Genomic DNA, 19,668 nt, shown 5'->3' with positions numbered 1-19,668 from the left:
ATTGTAGCTCACTTGCATTCTCTATACCATCGTTAAACAGTTGGCCAATCGGCCGGCCGAGCATGCGCAGAGCAGCCAAGCGTTATGCTGGCTGCTCTGCACATGCCAAATACGCCTCCTTGTGCCACCGAAAAGGAAGATGCCGCGCCGCTCACCTCCTCCACGGCGTGCTACAAGAAGGCTCCGATCCTAAGGAGAGTGCAGTTCAGGACGCCCATCGAAAAAGACGTCCTTTTTGGCCATCATTCCCCCCCGCAATAATAAAAACGTCCTTTTTGGAAGTGCTTCACTCAGTTGAGAGACCTGGAAGTCTCTGAGCCAATCATAGGGGAAACTGAGTGACTATCTGCTTGGGGCAAAATAACTCTCTGAAAATTTAACAGAATGAGACCCAACTTGAAACCAGAAACATTCTCGAACCCCTATATATAAGTTTCATTACAATAGCTGTTGGGTTTTGAAAGATTAAAAAGAATCTTGCAGATGTGCTCCAGCCTTCCTCTCCAAGAGAAGCTCTGAGGACGTCCTCACCTCTAGCACAGCAGGTACAAGCCTCTTATGTAGCCCTTTTCAAAAAAACAAAAACTTTTCCAACCTCTGGACTACCAGTAAATCAAAAAGCAAAGATGAGGACAGACAACCTAGTCTTATTCTACACAAAACAGTGCTGAAAAGTGTAAAAAATGAATGTGTTACTATGTGAGCACATGGCTATGCAATAAAATCCTGACGCAGTTGAATTTTCATCAAAACCCAAATAAAAGGCGCCATGGAAGTCTAGCGAAGATCTTATTTACATGTAATGACACTGCAAGACTAACAGTGTTAACTTTTGTTTGACAAATGTCTGATGATGAATAACCTTCTAGTATCATTTATTTATTGGGATTTATTAACCGCCTTTATGAAGAGATTCACCCAAGGCAGTGTACAGCAGGTACAGTTTAACATAAAACTTACAATTTTTTTTAACAACATAACAATAGTAAAATGACCAAATATAAACATAGATACAATCAATAAGGTAAACTTGTAAACAGCAGACTGAAACCTAGTAATAGGACTAACATAAAACAGTATGAGAAATATAAATATTTAACAGCGCTGTAGAACAATTATATAACAGAAATATAATAAATGTCAGTACAATACAAACAGTAATAAATAAATAAATAATAGACAGCATGGAATAACATTAAAATAGCATTTTACAAAGGAGCGCTGAAAAATGGCCTGTGGTAGTGTAAAAGGAGGTTTATCATTTTCAGCGCACCTACAAAAAATTGCCTTTTTAAAATTTTTGCCGAAAATGGACGTGCGGCAAAGAGACTGACCTAGAGGTGAAGTCTCATGCGGTAACCGGGTGCTAGTGACCTACATGTGCCAAATGCCACTTGGCATGCGTCCGATAGGTGCGTCCAAAAATAAAAATTATTTTCCAGACGCGCATATCGGATATGTGCCAAAAAGGAAATTACCACACGAGCCACAAAGTAGCCAGGTGGTAACTCCATTTTCGCACGCATTGGGCGCGCATAGATGCTTACACGGCTTAGTAAAAGGGACCCTTAATAAGCATGCATTCGAAAATTAGATGATGCTAATACTGGGGGTCCTTTACGTAGGGGCGCTGGCGTTAAAAATAGGCACATGCTAAATGCTAAAAATGTCAATCCTGCTTATTTTTGAAAGAGATCGCCGGCCATCTTCCGACACAAATCCCAAAGCCGGCCAAATTGGTATAATGGAAAACCGATTTTGGCCGGCTCCAACTGCTTTCCGTCGCAGAGCCGGCCAAAGTTAAAGGCAGCGTTTCGGAAGGGTATGGGAGGCGGGATGGGGGCGTGGTTATCAGATGGCCGGTTTCAGCCGATAATGGAAAAAAGATGGCCGGCTCTGACGAGCATTTCGCCGGCTTCACTTGGTCCATTTATTTTTAGGACCAAGCCTCAAAAAAGTGCTCCAATTGACCAGATGACCACCGGAGGGAATCGGGGATCACCTCCCCTTACTCCCCCAGTGGTCACCAACCCCCTCCCACCTCCCCCACAAAAATTTAAAAACATTTTTTGCCACCCTCTATGCCAGCCTCAAATGTCATACCCAGCTCCATGACAGCAGTATGCAGGTCCCTGGAGCAGTTTTTAGTGGGTGCAGTGCACTTCAGGCAGGTGGACCCAGGCTCACCCACCCCCCTACCTGTTACACCTGTGGTGGTAAATGTTGAGCCCTCCATACCCCCCCAAAACCCACTGTGCCCACATGTAGGTGCTCCCCTTCACCCATAAGGGCTATGGTAATGGTGTAGAGCTGTGGGGAGTGGGTTTTGGGGGGGATTGGGGGGGGCTCAGCACCCAAGGTAAGGGAGCTATGCACCTGGGACCAATTTTTGAAGTCCACTGCAGTGCCCCCTAGGGTGCCCAGTTGGTGTCCTGGCATGTCAGGGGGACCAGTGCACTACAAATGCTGACCCCTTCCACGACCAAATGGCTTGGATTTGGCCGGGTTTGAGATGGCCGGCATCGGTTTCCATCATAGGCGAAAACTGATGCCGGCCATCTCAAACCCGGCCATCTCTGACATTTGGCCGGCCCCAACCGTATTATCGAAACGGAAGATGGCCGGCCAATACTGTTTGGGACCGCCCTTTGCGGCACCGGCCATATAGATGGCCGGCGCCGTTCGATTATGCCCCTCAATGTACTCCTATGGGCATCTTTAGCGTTTAGCGCACGCCTATTTTTAATGCACACTAGTGGAGGAGTGTGGTAGCCGTGTTAGTCCACTCTTAAGGTTATCAATAGAAATCAAACAAAATAAAACATGGAAAAGAAAATAAGATGATACCTTTTTTATTGGACATAACTTAATACATTTCTTGATTAGCTTTCGAAGGTTGCCCTTCTTCATCAGATCGGAAAAATGCACACTAAAAACACCAGCGCTCCTATGTAAAGGACCCCCAGTATTAGCATCATCTAATTTTCGAATGTGTGCTTATTAAGGGTCCCTTTTACTAAGCCGTGTAAGCATCTATGAGCGCCCAATGCCAGCGCCCCTACGTAAATGACCCCCCACTGTTCCTACAATACAATGAGACATCTTACTATGAGGCCAGGGGCCGTGCAGATATACAGATGGTGTCAAGAAGGGTAGTACAAAGTCAACTGGGATAAAAAGATGGGCGACCAAACTCAAGGCATGTTCTATGTACAGTTAAACAAGATATAAGGAAATGGTCTAAGTTACAGGTATGCAGCAAGCTAGTCCAGCTGCGGAGTGAGTGTATGGTCAAATCACCATATGTATTAAAGGCTTGGGAGAAGAGCCAGGCTTTCATGAATTGAAACCTGATCTTTTACAAATCCCACTGGGTTCCAGTAAACCAGGAAAAGAAGAACTCCTTCAAATCTCGACCAAAAAATTTCAGGGGTCCTTTTACTAAACTTTGCTACAAAATGGTTTTTTAGCACGCCCTTACACGAGCCTTTCCTGCTCACTAAAGGCCCATTTCTAGAGTATCCATCGAAAAGGGCTTTATGATAAAGTCAGAATTAGCAGATGACCATTTTTTTAAAAATTACCACGGGAGCACTTACTGCCTCTTATTTAGGTGGTGTTAAGGGCTCCCGCGTTATAGACACACTAACCAGTTACCGTGGCGGTAATGTGCATGTGATTAGCGGATTAGTGTTCTCTGCCCCCTGACATCCCCCCCCCCAGCCAAAACAAAAATACGTACATACTACTACTACTGCTGCTACTACTACTTATCATTTCTATAGCGGTACCAAACCATGTTAAGACACAGTCTCTGCTCGACAGACCTTATAATCTAATCAAGACAGACAAACACGACAAATAAGGGATAAAGACAAACAGTAGCAGGATTCCGGAATCCTAAATAGTAATAAGATTCTGTGCAGAATCTCAAAGAGTAGCAAGATTCCGGAAGCCCGAAGACTACTACTACTTATCATTTCTATAGCGCTACTAGACGTATGCAGCGCTGTACACTTGAACATGAAGAGACAGTCCCTGCTCGACAGAGCTTACAATCTAATCAAGACAAATCTAATCAGGCCAAATAAGGGATAAGGGAATTACTTAAGGTGGGAATGATAGACAAGGGTACTGAACAAGTGAATAGGGGTTAGGGGTTAAAAGCATTCTCAAAAGTGGGCTCAAAACACAGCAGCTAGACTTATCTTTGGAAAAATGCGATTTGAAAGCGCAAAACCCCTCCGCGAAAAACTACACTGGCTCCCAATCAAAGAACGCATTGCTTTCAAAATCTGCACTCTGGTTCACAAAATTATCTACGGTGAAGCCCCAGGATACATGACAGACCTGATCGACCTACCAACTAGAAACACATCTGAATCAACACGAACGTACCTAAATCTGGATTACCCAAGCTGCAAAGGACTCAAATACAAATCAACTTCCGCATCCAGTTTCTCCTACATAAGCACACAACTGTGGAACGCATTACCAAAGACTTGAAAACTACGTACGACCACCTAAACTTCCGGAAAAAAACAAAAAACTAACCTGTTTAAAAAGGCATATCCTACCGATCCAACATAAATGCCTGATCTCTGCAACACAACAAAACTAAAGTACGTAATGGCCATAACACAACTCTTCCGTTGTATGATTCCCAAGTGTGGCTGTGCCACATGAACTTTATCTTACCACAATATCACTTTGTATTTGTTTACACCAGAGTCTGCAAAACACCTCTCCGCAGCGGCATACCAAGGGCAGGGCGGTGGGGGCAGTCCGTCCCAGGTGCACGCCGCTGGAGGGGTGCAGAAAGCAGCCGCGCACCTGTCGGCGCCACTGTTTCCCTGCTCCCTCTGCCCTGGAACAGGGAGCCAGCGTAGCCGAGAGCCGGGCGGCTGCTCCCAGCAGCCAAGAATGCACCCGGGGGAGGGGGGGTTGATGCGCTGGGGTGGTGTCATTGCGCCGGGGGGGGGGGGGGGTGTCGTGCTGCCCCCGGGGGGGTGCGCATCGGCAATCCGCCCCGGGTGGCAGCCGACCTAGGATCGTCACTGCCTCTCTGGTACTATGTAAGCCACACTGAGCCTGCAAATAGGTGGGAAAATATGGGATACAAATGTAACAAATAATTAAAATAAATAAGATTTGAAGACAGCCAGAGCTGGAGCTTGAGGTACTGACTACTACTACTACTACTCAGGAAGTCTATTCCAGGTGTACGGTGCACGTACGGTTAGCATGTGCAGATGGCAGAACTATAGCAGAACATTCAGTGCATTCTGCGGTAGGCCAGTTTTGCCGCATTAGGTGCACATTAGCACCTAACGCAGCTTAGTAAAAGGGCCCCTTAATTATTAAGGAAAGGAAGGCTGTAGAGAAGGCAGTTTTATTAGCAACACCCTGACCCTATCTGTACTATGAAAACATCTACCAATTCACCAGACGATGACTCATAATATCTTCCAGAAATAGGTGTAAGTTCCCAAACAACTATTTGATACAAATCATTGGAATGTCTTTCAGAGCCAGGACACTTGCTCTTAGGCAGCGCATTCCCGGCCCTCCAAATCTTCACAGCAGTAACTGCTTTTCATTTACGACCAGAAGATTTAGTTCAGCCTAAACAAGATTTATGTCCCCCAAGACAGCAGCAGAGTGTTCATGATAAAGAGAAGCAAAATGCCTATTAAATACTATTAATATCAGAAATGTCATGAATCATTGTCCACAAGCTCTAATTCCAGTGATGATGATATATCTGCTCTCCACGCTCATAAAATGTGAAGCTTACAACTCAGCTAGGGTTACAGCACATGAAAACATTTTTTTCTGTAGTCTTGTTTATATCTGGCCTTATCAGTCCACAGATTAGCCATCAAAATGTCCTATTAAGCCATTCTAAGGAAGTAGATTAGCAGCAGGTGTAAATAGCTACAGTCGGGTTGCCAAAATTTAAAGGGGTGTGTCAAAGGCACAGACTGGGCGGTCATGTATATTCCAATTAATTAATTTCCCCATCGGATTTTGGACCTCCTCCAATTTTATAAAAGTGCTTCTTTGACCAGGACTTTCAACCCCAGTCTATTATTCTTGCATTTAAGTTTCCCTTAATAATTGGCTCCACTTATATGTATATTTTGGTTAAGTCAGGCAACTATATGTATAATTCCAGCACTTATACATAGAGGTTACAAAATTGGTGACCCTGCTCTTTCTACTTTTGCCAGCAAATACACATGAATTTTCCCATATTCTTATACATATTTTACAAAAGAGTCTGTATACAGCAGAGCCTTTGCAAAATACTGGGCATATGTGCACATTCTGACCTGGAGGTCCTATTTCTCACTTTCAGCCCCTAAACAAACTGGAGCTTTGGACATATTAAAATAATGGCCAGAAAGAATTCTTTTAATCCTTAACACCATCTTCAGCATTTCCCATCTTAAACAAGGGAAAGAAGAATTTCAATATCTAAAATCTATTATAGCCTCGGAAATAGGACTCCAAAATTTGTGTGGAAAGAAGGTGATGGTTTCCGTCGGGGGCAATTTCTCCAGCTGGGTTAGTTTTGCGCATGCCGTGACAGGAATGAACCTCACTCCTAAGCCAGGGTATGTGGAGTGGAGTATGTACTCAGTCTCTCAAATTTACTGCCAGTAGTACTTGCATCATGCCAAAAAGAGCTTCTTTCTGGTTTATAAGATGCAATATGTATAGGTAAACTTATCCAGCTACGCTTGGAAGTTCTTTTTGATCAAGCCTGCGGCACCCAAAACGCCTGATGGTCTGTGTGAGGGAGTGAGTGGTATAGCGGTTGGATTCCCTAATAACATTCACTCACTGGTGTTGAGCCATCCTACGGCAGGTGATGATAACCTGCTGAGTAGAGAATGACACAGGGACGGGGAACCGTAGTAACCACGGGGATGGGGACAGGGACAGATCCCACGGGGACAAGGCGGGGATGGGGAAAATCCTTGTCCCCGTATCATTTTCTAGTTGGAAGGGTAGAGGGAAGGAGGGTTATTATAGCTGCTCACTGTTATTACTGTTTTCTAATTGTAATTTATACACAACAGTTGCACAGCATATTGTTCCTTTTTATCTACTATAATAAAACTCACCCTCAACGTTCTGAGGACACTGACGTCAGTGAAGCCAAGCCCTGACTTCCTTCAAAAAGGTTCGAAGGTTCGTGGTGGTGAAGCCACCAAAATTGCTCCGGGCCCCGCCCTCGAGGGCGGAGCAATGGCAGAACAACGAAGGGGTTGGCAGGGAGGGAGGCAGGGAGGCGGGGGTGGGAAATCGCTCCGGGCCCCGCCCTCGCGTCAAACGTCATGACGTTGGGGGCGGAGCAATGGCAGAACAACGAAGGGGTTGGCCAGGGAGGGAGGGAGGGGGGGGTGTTGGTGACGAAAACCTTGCTAGCGCCCGTTTCATTTGCTCTGAAACGGGCCTCTTTTACTAGTACTTTAATAAAAAGATTTAAACATAAACATAAAATTGTAAGAGTTCATGGCTTCTGCAGATGAGGACAGAGCCCACAGGGGCGGGGATGGAGACAGGGCCTGCGGGGGCGGGGTGGGGATAAACTTTGTCCCCGTGTCATTCTCTACTGTTGAGTCAGAGGGATGGGGCACAGTCAGGGAGGTGTTAAATGCCCTGGGGCAGAACAGATCAGGGAGGCCCTCGGGGAGGTGGTCTCCCTAAAGCAACAGGTCTCCTTGAGGGAGGTCCTGAGTGAAGGAATCTTCCCAGGGTGTTGGCTGGGCTGCAGTACCTGAGGGGAGTCCCTGGAAAGCGAGAAGCGGCGCTAAGTCAGAGATTTGCACCCTGTGTTAAGAAGCTGATCCCCAGGGATTGCATGAGAACAAATAGAAGTCTGCCAAGGTAAAAGGTTGCCTTTATTTATCTGTGAAGACCTTGGTCCTGGGAGTCCCAGCTGGAACCTGGCCTGGATTTATGTGTAATCTGAACTGTGCTGAAGATAGGGGCGTAGCCAGACAACAGATTTTGGGTGGGCCTAGGCAAGAAATGGGTGGGCACCAAGTGTTCTTCCCAACCCCCACCAGAAAAATATCTGAGCTGGCGGGAAAACGCTTCTTTCCACCTTGGCAGTCTGCAGTAGGCATTCACTGAAAACTGAGCATGCACAAGTGCCAGTATTGTGGAGAGCAGCATTTTAATTACTATCAGGGGGATGTCTTCAGCTGGCGGAGCTTGGGATCCCCACCAGCTACCGCTAAACGTGTGCTACTGCTGGGTGGGCCTGAGCCCTAAGTGGGTGGGCCCTGGCCCACCCAAGCCCACCAGTGGCTACGCCACTGGCTGAAGAAGCCTGGCAAGACAGAACTGTTAAGAGATGTGGAGATAATTATTAATGTGGCTGTTGCCCATGTTTGAGCCTTAGTCAATGGCAGGAACAGTCTGTGCTACTTTGGTTTTTTGTTCAATAAGAAAGCTCTTCTTTTGACTTACACTACACTCTGCCTGTGTCTGTGAGGGCTCCATATCTGTCCATCAGCCATGTTGCCACAGTCTGAAATAGCGCAAACCAGAATACAATCTAAGCGTGAAGCGCTATGTTTGCTAAATCTAATAAATAATCAATCCATTTTACACACTCAGGTAGTCTCTTAAAAAACTATACGCACATTAAAGCAGATGTTTATCAAGGTTCTCCGCGCACTCACGGATCTGTAGAGCAACCTTGAATGGGGTAAGGGGGGAAGGGGGGGCTAATAGTATGCTAAAGGGGGGGGAAGCTAAAAATTTGAGAATGGTTATATGTTTGTATTCCACAATGGTTGGTTTATACTGGTGGTTTAAGCTGTGAAAATGAGATTGTCTACTCTGTGATGTTCTCAATAAAAATGTTTGAAATTAAAGCAGATGTTTAGAAAAAGAACAACATAACTCTACTTTTGTGCAATGTTCAAGCAAGCTTTCCCAGGTGTAGCATTTGTCACGGCCACCACCACACTTGCCACTTACCCGGATCCCGGCAACAGGAGCAGGAGTGTGACAGACCGAGGGAGGAGCAGATGCAGGAAGAAAAGGGAGCAGGGCGATGAGATTGATCTGAGTGGGAGGACAGGGGGGCGGCCCAGGTGGGGAGGGGGAGGTGGCAGCGGCTGTGGCCCAAGTTGGGGAGGGGCGGCGGTGGCTGCAGTGGCCCTGCCCCAGGCTCGGCTCTGTCTCTCGGTGGCCCTGCTCAGAACTATCCCAAGTAGTTTACAAATGCTCTCACAAAAATTTACACTGCTCTGAGGCGGGTGCAAACATGTGAGCGTACTGTATGGGAGTACTTCAATAAGGATAGCACCAACGTTTAGGTGCTAAGAACGCATGTAAATGACCAGCATATATACTTCCGTAAATGTCGATATTCTGGTTACGCTCTAGTCTATAAAATGGCACCTAAATATGATGGAGTGGATACACATGGGTGGAGCTTGGGAAGGGGCATAATTACTGATGTAAATCACAGAAAATGGTATCTAGACACAAGCATTACACCACTCTATGGCTGGAATAAGTGAATGCACCTACTTGCACCACTAAGCTAGGATTTGTAAGGAAAGGGAGATCAGCAGAAATGATCAGGTAATGGTTCACAGAGCCACCTTTAGTTAAGACTTTTCAGAGTGATACATGACCAAAAGCATCACACTTAAACCAATCAGAAAGAGACACAAACTCCTATTAATGTACAACTAACCTAAAAATCAGAGCTCCACACCCAGAAGTGTGAAATTCACCTCAGACTCACCAAGAAGTGCCAGGACCAAAGTGATTATCGCTTCGGGGACCAGGAGAAGCACTCCTGGTCATGGGGCTTCACTGATTATGTATAGAAAAGAAGATGTTTGCATTTTTGCTACTAAATAAAGCTAAGTGAATCTTTTCATTACCTCCATAATTCATTGTGCATGTTTAAGTTTTTTTTTTTTTCCTTTTTGGGGCGGCAAACTGGAAGATTTATCTTGTTACCTGCTAAATTTTTTCGATATACCTGTAATATTGCTGGAGTGATTCCTTTGTTACTTTTTTTTTCTCTTGCTTTCAATTGACGCTGTGAGCAGAGCTAATCATTTAAGTTCACATAGAAACTGTGGGTGAATCTGATTGTCAGGAACATAGTAACATAGTAGATGATGGCAGATAAAAAGCTGTACGGTCCATCCAGTCTGCCCAACAAGATAAATTCATACCAAATGGTATGATGTGATACTTCATATGTATGTATATGACCACTTGCACATTACCTGTTCTACTTGATAATTAACCAGCTCATTTTCGAAAGAGAAGGGTGCCCATCTTCCGACACAAATGAAGTAGGGGTTGCTGGAACAATTGATATGCTGGTTATATGTGAGTTCCCGCACTGTAACTGAAGCCCTTTAAAACTGAGTTATTGCTTTCTTACTAGCAGCTTTGCTGCTACTTTCATGGTCCTGATCAAAAGCAAGGCTGCCACCATCTCCTCCACTCTTTTCCCTTCTTCTCCCCCTTCAGGTCCTGGTCAGAGTTGAAGATGCTTCTACCTTCTCCTCCTGGTCCACCTGCTGGACCCCAAGCAGGGTGAAGACACCTCTGCTGCCATGTTCTCCTCCCACACCTGAAGACAACTCCACCACTACCTCCTTACTGGTTCCAGCTGCCTCGTCTCTCCAGGTTGTTTCAGTGGCCAAGAAGAAATTCACTTGGGGCATGTGCATTTCCAGAACCTGGCTCAAAGAAAGCGGGATTATCACAAGTGATATGTAGAGAAATTTATAGGGAAGGCTTGTACTTTTCAGGGTGACATTAAGATCTCCAAACGACTGGACATCCCTGAGAGAAGAGACATTAGGAGCTGTTTAAGAAAGCTTGCAGTCTGGCTAAGTCCCTGGAAGTTAAGATTCAATACAAAATAGATACAGCAATCAAAAAGGAGCAGAACATAACGGGATGGGGATAATCAGATGTTACTTTCTACTACTTGAGTGTGAAACGTTCAGGCCATCCTGACAGATAATCTCAAGGCAGCAAAACAGTACAGCAGGACTGTTTCACATAGGCAGCAGAATGGGGACGTTCACCAGCTCAGTTAATATGCTGCTCCACACAGAATCAGCACCTAGGGAGGTTCAGTGCAACAGTGGCAAAAGCTGATTTGTTTGCACTCTCTCTACCAAAGCCAAAAAAGATGCAACCTGCAGACAGTGCACAAAGCCATAAGAATGCTAGAATACATAAGGAAAGGCATAGCCAGTAGAAAAAAAGTTGTGATAACGCCTCTGAACAAGTTATTGGTGTAACCTCATATAGAGTTCTGAATTCAGTTCTGAAGCAGTATCTCCAAAGGAATATAAATAGGATGCTTCTAAAAAGTGTTAAAAAGGCAAAAGAAACAAAAATGTTTCAGTGGCGGGAAACATCTAGAACAAGAGATCAAAGGGTACCAGGTTCAAAATGTAGACTTGAGAGTAACACTAGAAAATATTTCTTCACTGAAAATGTGATGGATGCATGGGACAGACTCTCAGTGGAGATTAAAAAAAAACAACAGTTTACAAAATTCAAGACAAGCCTGGGACAAGCACAGATAATTAACAGCTGCAAAGAGGTGAGAGGAAAGGGTTCAAGGGTGTTAGATGCGTGGAACAGCCTCCCAGCAGAGGTGGTGGAAACAAGGACTGTATCTGAATTGAAGAAAGTATGGGACAAGCTCATTGGAAGGCAGCTTAGAGCTTAGTACAATTTACAGTTTATTCAGATTTTCTATACCGCCCGTACTAATATGAAGAACTGGGCGGTGTACAATCTAATATCAAGAAAAAGAAACAGAAAAGGAACTACAATATCCAAAGGACAGAGAAAGCATTCGCACAAAAAGGACAGATCCAATCGACAACCACAAAAAGTAGCAAGTGCAAATTTCAGCAGAAAAAAAAACATCTTAAAATTCATGGAAGGATGAAGCCAATTGAGAGAGTGACACTGTACCCTAGATATTTACGAAGCAAGCGCTCACTCAAATAGTCATGTTTTTATAGCTATCTTAAATTCCTTAATAAAGGAAATACTGCAGACAGGGAGTGGTAAATTGTTCCAAGAAGCAAGGGCAGTAAAATAAAAAGCACTATCGGGCTCATTTTCAAAGAGAAGGGCACCCATCTTCCGACACAAATCGGGAGATGGGCGTCCTTCTCTCGGGCTGCCCAAATTGGCATAATCGAAAGCTGATTTTGGCCGTCCCCAACTGCTTTCTGTCACGGGGATGAACAAGGTTCAAGGGGCCGTGTCGGCAGTGTACCGAAGGCGGGACGGTTAAGAGATGACCGTCCACGGCCGATAATGAACAAAAGAAGGGCGTCCCTGACGAGCATTTGGCCGACTTTACTTGGTCCCTTTTCATTCACGACCAAGCCTCAAAAAGGTGCCCAAACTGACCAGATGACCACCGGAGGGAATCGGGGATCACCTGCCCTTACTCCCCCAGTGGTCACCAACCCCCTCCCACCCAAAAAAAACAAATTAAAAAACATTTTTTTCCAGCCTCTATGCCAGCCTCAAATGTCATACCCAGCTCCATCACAGCAGTATACAGGTCCCTGGAGCAGTTTTTAGTGGGTACTGCAGTGCACTTCAGGCAGGCGGACCCAGGCCCATCCCCCCCCCCCCCCCCCACCTGTTACACTTGTGGTGGTAAATGGGAGCCCTCCAAAACTCACCTGGAATCCACTGTACCTACATCTAGGTGCCCCCCATTACCCTTTAAGGGCTATGGTAGTGTTGTACAGTTGTGGGTAGTGGGTTTTGGGGGGGGGGTTGGGTGGCTCAGCACTCAAGGTAAGGGAGCTATGCACCTGGGAGCAATTTGTGAAGTCCACTGCATTGCCCCCTAGGGTGCTCGGTTGGTGTCCTGGCATGTAAGAGGGGACCAGTGCACTACAAATGCTGGCTCCTCCCACAACCAAATGGCTTGGATTTGGTCGTTTTTGAGATGGCCGTCCTCGGTTTCCATTATAGGCGAAAACCGAGGTCAGCCATCTCTAAAGTTGACCTAAATGTTGAGATTTGACCGTCCCCGACCGTATTATCGAAACGAAAGATGGCCGCCCATCTTTTTTCGATAATACAGGATGCCCCGCCCCTTCGCTGGGCCGTCCTTAGAGATGGGCGCCCAGTTCGATTATGCTCCTCCACGTCTCATAGATTCAAGGTGTGCCTGTTTGGGTCAGGAAGGACCAATCCATAATCGTTTATAGAACGTAGGACTCATGAAGGAGTGTAAAGGATTGTAACAGTGGCGAAATAAGCCAGGAAGTCCACTTTAAATGCCTTAAAGGTGAGTAGCAATATCTTGTAAGTGATTGGTATGGATGGGAAAACTGGAGAAGCTAGATGGTCTTTATATGCTATCATTTTTTATGATTTTATATGCTAGAGTTTTTCTTTGTTTCCTTTTATTTTTTATTGAGTTTAATGCATCTTCTCTTATTATTTGTGTTATTTTACTGAAATTGTGAGAGACAGTTAAAGTACAGCCTTCTTAGTAGATATCTTCCAGTTATCAACCCATCATGGCCATCAGAAGTGCCAGAGGGCTTTGATATCCAGAGTCAGTCCAAAGGGCAGCTACTAAAATGGTCAGTGGTCACTGCCATAAAGCGTATTGGGACAGAATTAAAAGATCTCAGTAGGCACACTTCGGCAGAAAGGAAGGAAAGGGAAGTTATTACAGAGACATTGAAATATTTCCAAGGTATAAATTATCAGGAGGCGGCCTCTTTCAATTAAAAGGACGCTCAAGAATGAAGCACAGGATGAAGGTAAAAGGGGGTAGACTTGGGAGTAATCTAAAGAAATACTTCTTCACAGAAAGGGTGGTGGAGGCCTCCCAGTGGAGGTGGTGGAGATGAAAACTGTATCTGAATTTAAGAAAGCTTGCGACAAGGACACAGGATCTCTAAGGGAGAGAAAGAGATGACAGTAGATGGAATGGATGGGCAGACTGGATAGCCATATGGTCTTTATCTGTCTCATTTTTCTCTGTTTCTATGAATAGTCTCCAGGTAGCAGCCAGGGTAAAAAGAGGGAACAGCAGCGATTCCACTGACTAGTTCCAAAATTATTTTTGGCAGCAAACAGACAGTGCTCACAGCAGACAAAAAAAAAAAAAGTATTTCTGCAAAGAACAAAAGCTTCAGTTTTGACCTGTTTGAATGTTTTTCTGAGCAATCCTGCCTTCATCAACACTAAACCTAAGGAGCTGGAGCCTGGGGAACAGGGAGCATAGCAATTATTCTCGCACCATCAGCTAAGGATATCCATTACAAATCCAGAGTCCTGCTTACGGCTTACATCCTTGCAAACTTTTTCCACGCTCCTGCACAGGCAGCCCTGCGTTCACAGGCCTCACCGGAAACTTTCAGGATTGGGCAGGAGCAGTCAGGAAAAAAAAAATTGATTTCTTTCTTTAACCTTCTGCCAAAACTGCACAAGCAGCAAACTGTAGCTCCTCAGTGCACAGTGTCAGATCTGAAGGACGGGCTTCAGGAATGGCCACAGAAATGGGTGGGTTTCGTCTGCTGCATTGTGCATCCAAGGCTTGTTCTGCATACCAATTAGGCGGATAATAATGTCCAGCATCTCAACCAGATTCCCTTGGAACCAGAGACGCTGTCAGAAAACTGACTGAGACTCAGTTAAAAAAAAAAAGTCAGGCTGTGTGAAGCTTCAGTGTTCAGGAAATGGGGACTCAAATTAATGGGCACAATTTTAGAACAGGGCCCCAAGAAAGTTGTTCAGAAAAAGTGAATTATTTTATAAAGGCAACCGGGGGCTTATCTGTCTTTATAAAACAGGCTCATACAATAACCCCACCCCCCACCCCCACTAGGACACAAAATTCTCCCACACGTCTTTTCTATACTTTGACACTGCAACCCTGCCCCAGGTCCATGCAAACTATGCCTAGTCCAGTGCACATCCTTATCCGCATGTACATGGACGCATACATTTTTAAGAGCTATTTTCCATGTGTAAAACTCATCCTTTAAACTCCAACAACGTTTTCAAAGTCCGGATGTAGGCAACACGGGAACAGTAAACCGTGTGTGCAACAAAGCGATGCTGTCAGCAAACGAAATGAATCAATTAATTCAAGAGTTTAGTTGAGAGAACCTTACTTAGGACTGGGACGCTTTGGCTACGCAAGATCTTGCAGATTTCGCATCTCATATCTGCAAAGTTTATGGCACAGTCCTGTTGCAACGAACGCTAAGCCCCCTGCCGTCTCCGAACTCCCCGTGTTTACAGGAAAAGGGAAGTTTTAACAGTTCAGGCTTTTAAGTCCTGCTATAAATAATTTGCCTGTGCTGGTCTCTCTCCTCCAGTGCAGAAAGTGAGCGGGAATGCAGAAGACACACAACAGCTCGGGCAGGAATCTTCCCGCTCCATAACGAGGGCAAACTCCCGATCTGGCTCCGGATCAGCCCCAGTGTCCCGCCAGTTCCCTGGCCTTCCCTCCATGCTTTGCAAGCCGCAGGTACCCTCTGCCCAACACCCTCAGATCCCCCCTCCAGGGCCCTCCCCAGCCGGCGAATCAGCGGTACTCACCGGGGCTGCTGCATGGCTCGGGCTTGTGCTCCGGGCTCTGTTCCCGGGCTGCTCTGCTGCTGCTCCGGTGCTGACTCGGGCGGCCCGTTCGCTCTCCGGCTTTGCCTCTCGGCGATCTCTCACTGTCTCCTCTCCATCCCCTGAGACGGGAGAGGAGGAGGGGAGGGCTCTCAACTGTAGCTCCTCCCCGGCCACCATCCTGCAACCTCTCCACCCCCCCCCCCCCCTTTCTTTCCCTCCAGTGCGCTCCCGGGGGCTGCATTGCACTACTCGGTCCTGCTGCTGCACCCAGCCTGTGGGGTAAAAGCAAGGGGGCAAAGGGACAGGCAGCAAGCCTCAAATCAACTCCAAACCACACTCCCCCAGTTAAAGTACAGAAGCCAATTCACCTGACCAGAGTTCAGAAAACAGCAGCATCTTTTATACTTGATGGCTCCGCCTTTCTGTGGTACAACCAAGACGGTTTACATATTTAGATTTTGCTCAGGCCTTTTTCAGTAGCAGCTCAAAGTGAGTTACATTCAGGTACTCTGAATATTTCTCTGTCTCAGGAGGGCTCACAATCTAAGTTTGTACCTGAGGCAATGGAGAGTTAAGTGACTTGTGCAAGATCAGAAGGAACAGTAGTGGGATTTGAACTGGCCACCTCTGGATTGCAAGACCAGTGCTCTAACCACTAGGCCACTCCTCTATACATACATTACATGTAGGTACTTTGTGTGACCCTAGATGTTTCCAATCGACAGAAGTCTTCAGTTCCCTGTCTACGGAATTGTACCCCTGTCTGCCAGTGCTGGAGTCCTGAATGCTATATGGGAAGATGTTTAATAGGGCCTTCATGGGAAAGGAGGTTTCCTAGGTGTGAACTATATACTATATAAGGAAGAGAAATCAAAGTATGTCTTTTAGATTGTAAGCTCTATCGAGCAGGGACTGTCTCTCCATGTTCAAGTGTGAAGCACTGCGTACATCCGGTAGCACTATAGAAATGATAAGTAGTAGTAGTAGTATAACAAAAATCAAAAAGATCCTCTATACAACAACAACAGAGCAGTAAATGAACTTTAAACAAGAAATAATAAGGAGGAAAAAGCCTCAAGAAGCTCCCAGCAGGAGCAGGATTGCTTGATCATCGGCAAAAAAACCTCCTTAAAACAAATGATAGTCTTACTCAAAATTATTTTTAGCAATTCCTTTAGAAAGTACTTCACAACAAATAAATGAGCTGGTAGAACTTAGCTATAAAGTCCTTTCGTCCCCCAAAGACAGACCGTGACCAACAGTGGCCGGCATTTCGTCTGGAGTAATGTCAAATTTTGAACAGCATTGAAATATTTGGCCTTTTGACCGTGATGCAGCTAGACGAAACGCTGGCCACCGTTGGTCACGGTCTGTCTTTGGGGGACGAAAGGACTTTATAGCTAAGTACTACCAGCTGATTTATTTGTTTTGAAGTACTTTCTAAAGGAATTGCTAAAAATAATTTTGAGTAAGACTATCATTTGTTTTAAGGAGGTTTTTTGCCGATGATCAAGCAATCCTGCTCCTGCTGGGAGCTTCTTGAGGCTTTTTCCTCCTTGTTATTTCTTGATTAAGTCCATTTACTGCTCTATTTTTGTTGTATAGAGAATCCTTTTGATTTTTGTTAAAGGAGGTTTCCTACCATGCATTCACATAAAAGGCTAGCAGATCAAGCAGCCACAAATTGGCAGCCTTCTTCCCCCACCAGGTTTGTAACAAGGGCTGGGCGAGAAGAATGAACAGACCGAAGGGAATGTGCCACACAGCTCTGTCTAGTCAATGTGTCAGTCTACTACCATCTGAGTTCAAAGGGGAAGGGGGCTCCCAAACGCAGCTCTTCCTTGGGGTTCCCATGTGTCAATCAACTGCCTTTGGAGGAGGGTAGTCTTATTAAATAGAGGACAGTAATGTGACCCCCCCCCCTTTAAATATACTTTACACATTTTAAAAGGATTTAACAATATATTCTCTGTAGGTTTTGATTTCATACATCTCATAGGGAAATTGGTTTTGTTTTACTTTTCTACTTATACAAAATTTAAAAAGGACTAAACTGCTAGATGTTCATTTTTCCTATCAGGCAGCTCATTTGGATAAGTATGATCAAAGTTTACTACTTTCGATGATGAACTATAGTCAGTTTCGGAAATATATAAAAATGTATCTATTCTGGACATTTGTATTGAATTGTAAGGAGTAATAAGTTGCCATTTGGTAGTTAAATTATTATTTGACTTTGTATTTCCGGGAACTGACCAGCTTCTTTTATGTGATCCGCACTGAACTGAAAGATATATGGCGGAATATAAGTTTTATTGTCACATTATGTTATAAAGAACTTTCATATATCCATTTTTATTAAAAAAAACTTTAATACAAGACGTATGAGGAGAGATTTGCTGACCTGAACACGTATACCCTGGAGGAAAGGAGAAACAGGGGTGATATGATACAGATGTTCAAATATTTGAAAGGTATTAATCCGCAAACGAACCTTTTCTGGAGATGGGAAGGCAGTAGAACTAGAGGACATGAAATGAGATTGAAGGGGGGCAGACTCAAGAAAAACGTCAGGAAGTATTTTTTCATGGAGAGAGTGGTGGATACTTGGAATGCCCTCCCGCGGGAGGTGGTGGAGATGAAAACGGTAACGGAATTAAAAAATGCGTGGGATAAATATGAAGGAATCCTGTTCAGAAGGAATGGATCCTCAGAAGCTTAGCGGAGATTGGGTGGCAGAGCTAGTGGTGGGAGGCGGGGCTAGTGGTTGGGAGGCGGGGCTAGTGCTGGGCAGACTTCTACGGTCTGTGCCCTGAAAATGGCAGATACAAATCAAAGTCAGGTATACACATAAAGTGGCACATATGGGTTTATCTTGTTGGGCAGACTGGATGCACTGTACAGGTCTTTCTCTGCCATCATCTACTATGTTATCTAATGCCTCCTATCTTCCCCTTTCCTACATTTTCTCTCTAATAAATTGCAAGTTAAGGTGCCTTTTCCATCCTCTAACTCTCTGAAAATAAATCTTTAAAGGACAAATTAAGGAGGAGATTTTAGAACTGGAGGTATAAGTGGACTGGATCCAGTGAGAATAAAACTAAAAGTCAGCGGTTTTAGAATCAGAAAGTAATGGTTTATTTTCCCTTCTAAAATTACCACTTATATAGGGAACCAGTGACAGCACTGAAGGCAGATAAAGACCATATGGCCTGCCCAGTCTGCCCATCCATGCCATCTACTCCCCCTATCACTCTCTTAGAGATCCTATAATGTATGTGTCCCAAGCTCTCTTGAATTCAGATACTGTTTTCGTCTCCACCACTTCCACCGGGAGGCCGTTCTATGAATTCACCATCCTTTACATGAAGAAATATTTCCTCAATTCACACCGGAATGTCTGTGGGGTTAAACGTGTATAATTTGAATTTGACAAACTATGGGATCCTTTTACTAAACTGCACTAAAATTTCCAGTTTAACACCAGATTTTACTGCACGATACCTGTACATTTCACGTGTTACTTTGTACCAATTTGTGCTTTATTGTCATTAGTGTGTATATCTGCTTAGAGTTAACGCGGGGGCACTTCTGTATTCATGCTTCATTAGCAGAGCAGAGGAGTGCTCTAGTGGTTAGAGCACCAGTCTTGACATCCAGAGATGGCCAGTTCAAGTCCCAGTACTGCTCCTTGTGATCTTGGACAAGTCACTTAACCCTCCATTGCCTTCAGTACAAAATTAGATTATGAGCCCTCCAGAAACAGAGAAATACCCAGTGTAACTGATTATAACTCACCTCAAGCTACTACTGAAAAAGCTGTGAACATAATCCAAATAAATAAATTAGCCAGTTAGAGCACACCTCCCTAAAATACTTTTTTTTTAAATCTATAAATGTGCAAACAGGCAAATATACCACAAAATGATTTAACTCATTTCTGTAAATTGTGCCAAAAGACAAATGAGAAGAGACTGGAAGACTTGAATATATATACCCTAGAGGAGGAGGGACAGGGAAGATATGATA

At 44.8% G+C, this 19,668-nt stretch overlaps 1 protein-coding gene across 1 annotated transcript in view; it reads right to left on the bottom strand.

Moving 5' to 3' along the window:
- The window catches only part of PALD1 (phosphatase domain containing paladin 1), a 514,740-nt gene extending 498,995 nt beyond the window's left edge, over positions 1-15,745 (bottom strand). The window contains exon 1 of the mRNA XM_030203509.1: positions 15,619-15,745. Within this exon, the coding sequence (XP_030059369.1) occupies positions 15,619-15,632 (14 nt within the window). The 5' untranslated portion in view covers positions 15,633-15,745. The remainder of the gene's footprint in view (positions 1-15,618) is intronic.
- Positions 15,746-19,668: the final 3,923 nt, after the last annotated feature.

This window comes from Microcaecilia unicolor, chromosome 5 (assembly GCF_901765095.1).
Source record: "Microcaecilia unicolor chromosome 5, aMicUni1.1, whole genome shotgun sequence".
In the NCBI taxonomy this organism is placed as follows: domain Eukaryota; kingdom Metazoa; phylum Chordata; class Amphibia; order Gymnophiona; family Siphonopidae; genus Microcaecilia; species Microcaecilia unicolor.
This window is presented reverse-complemented; position numbering and strand designations above follow the sequence as displayed.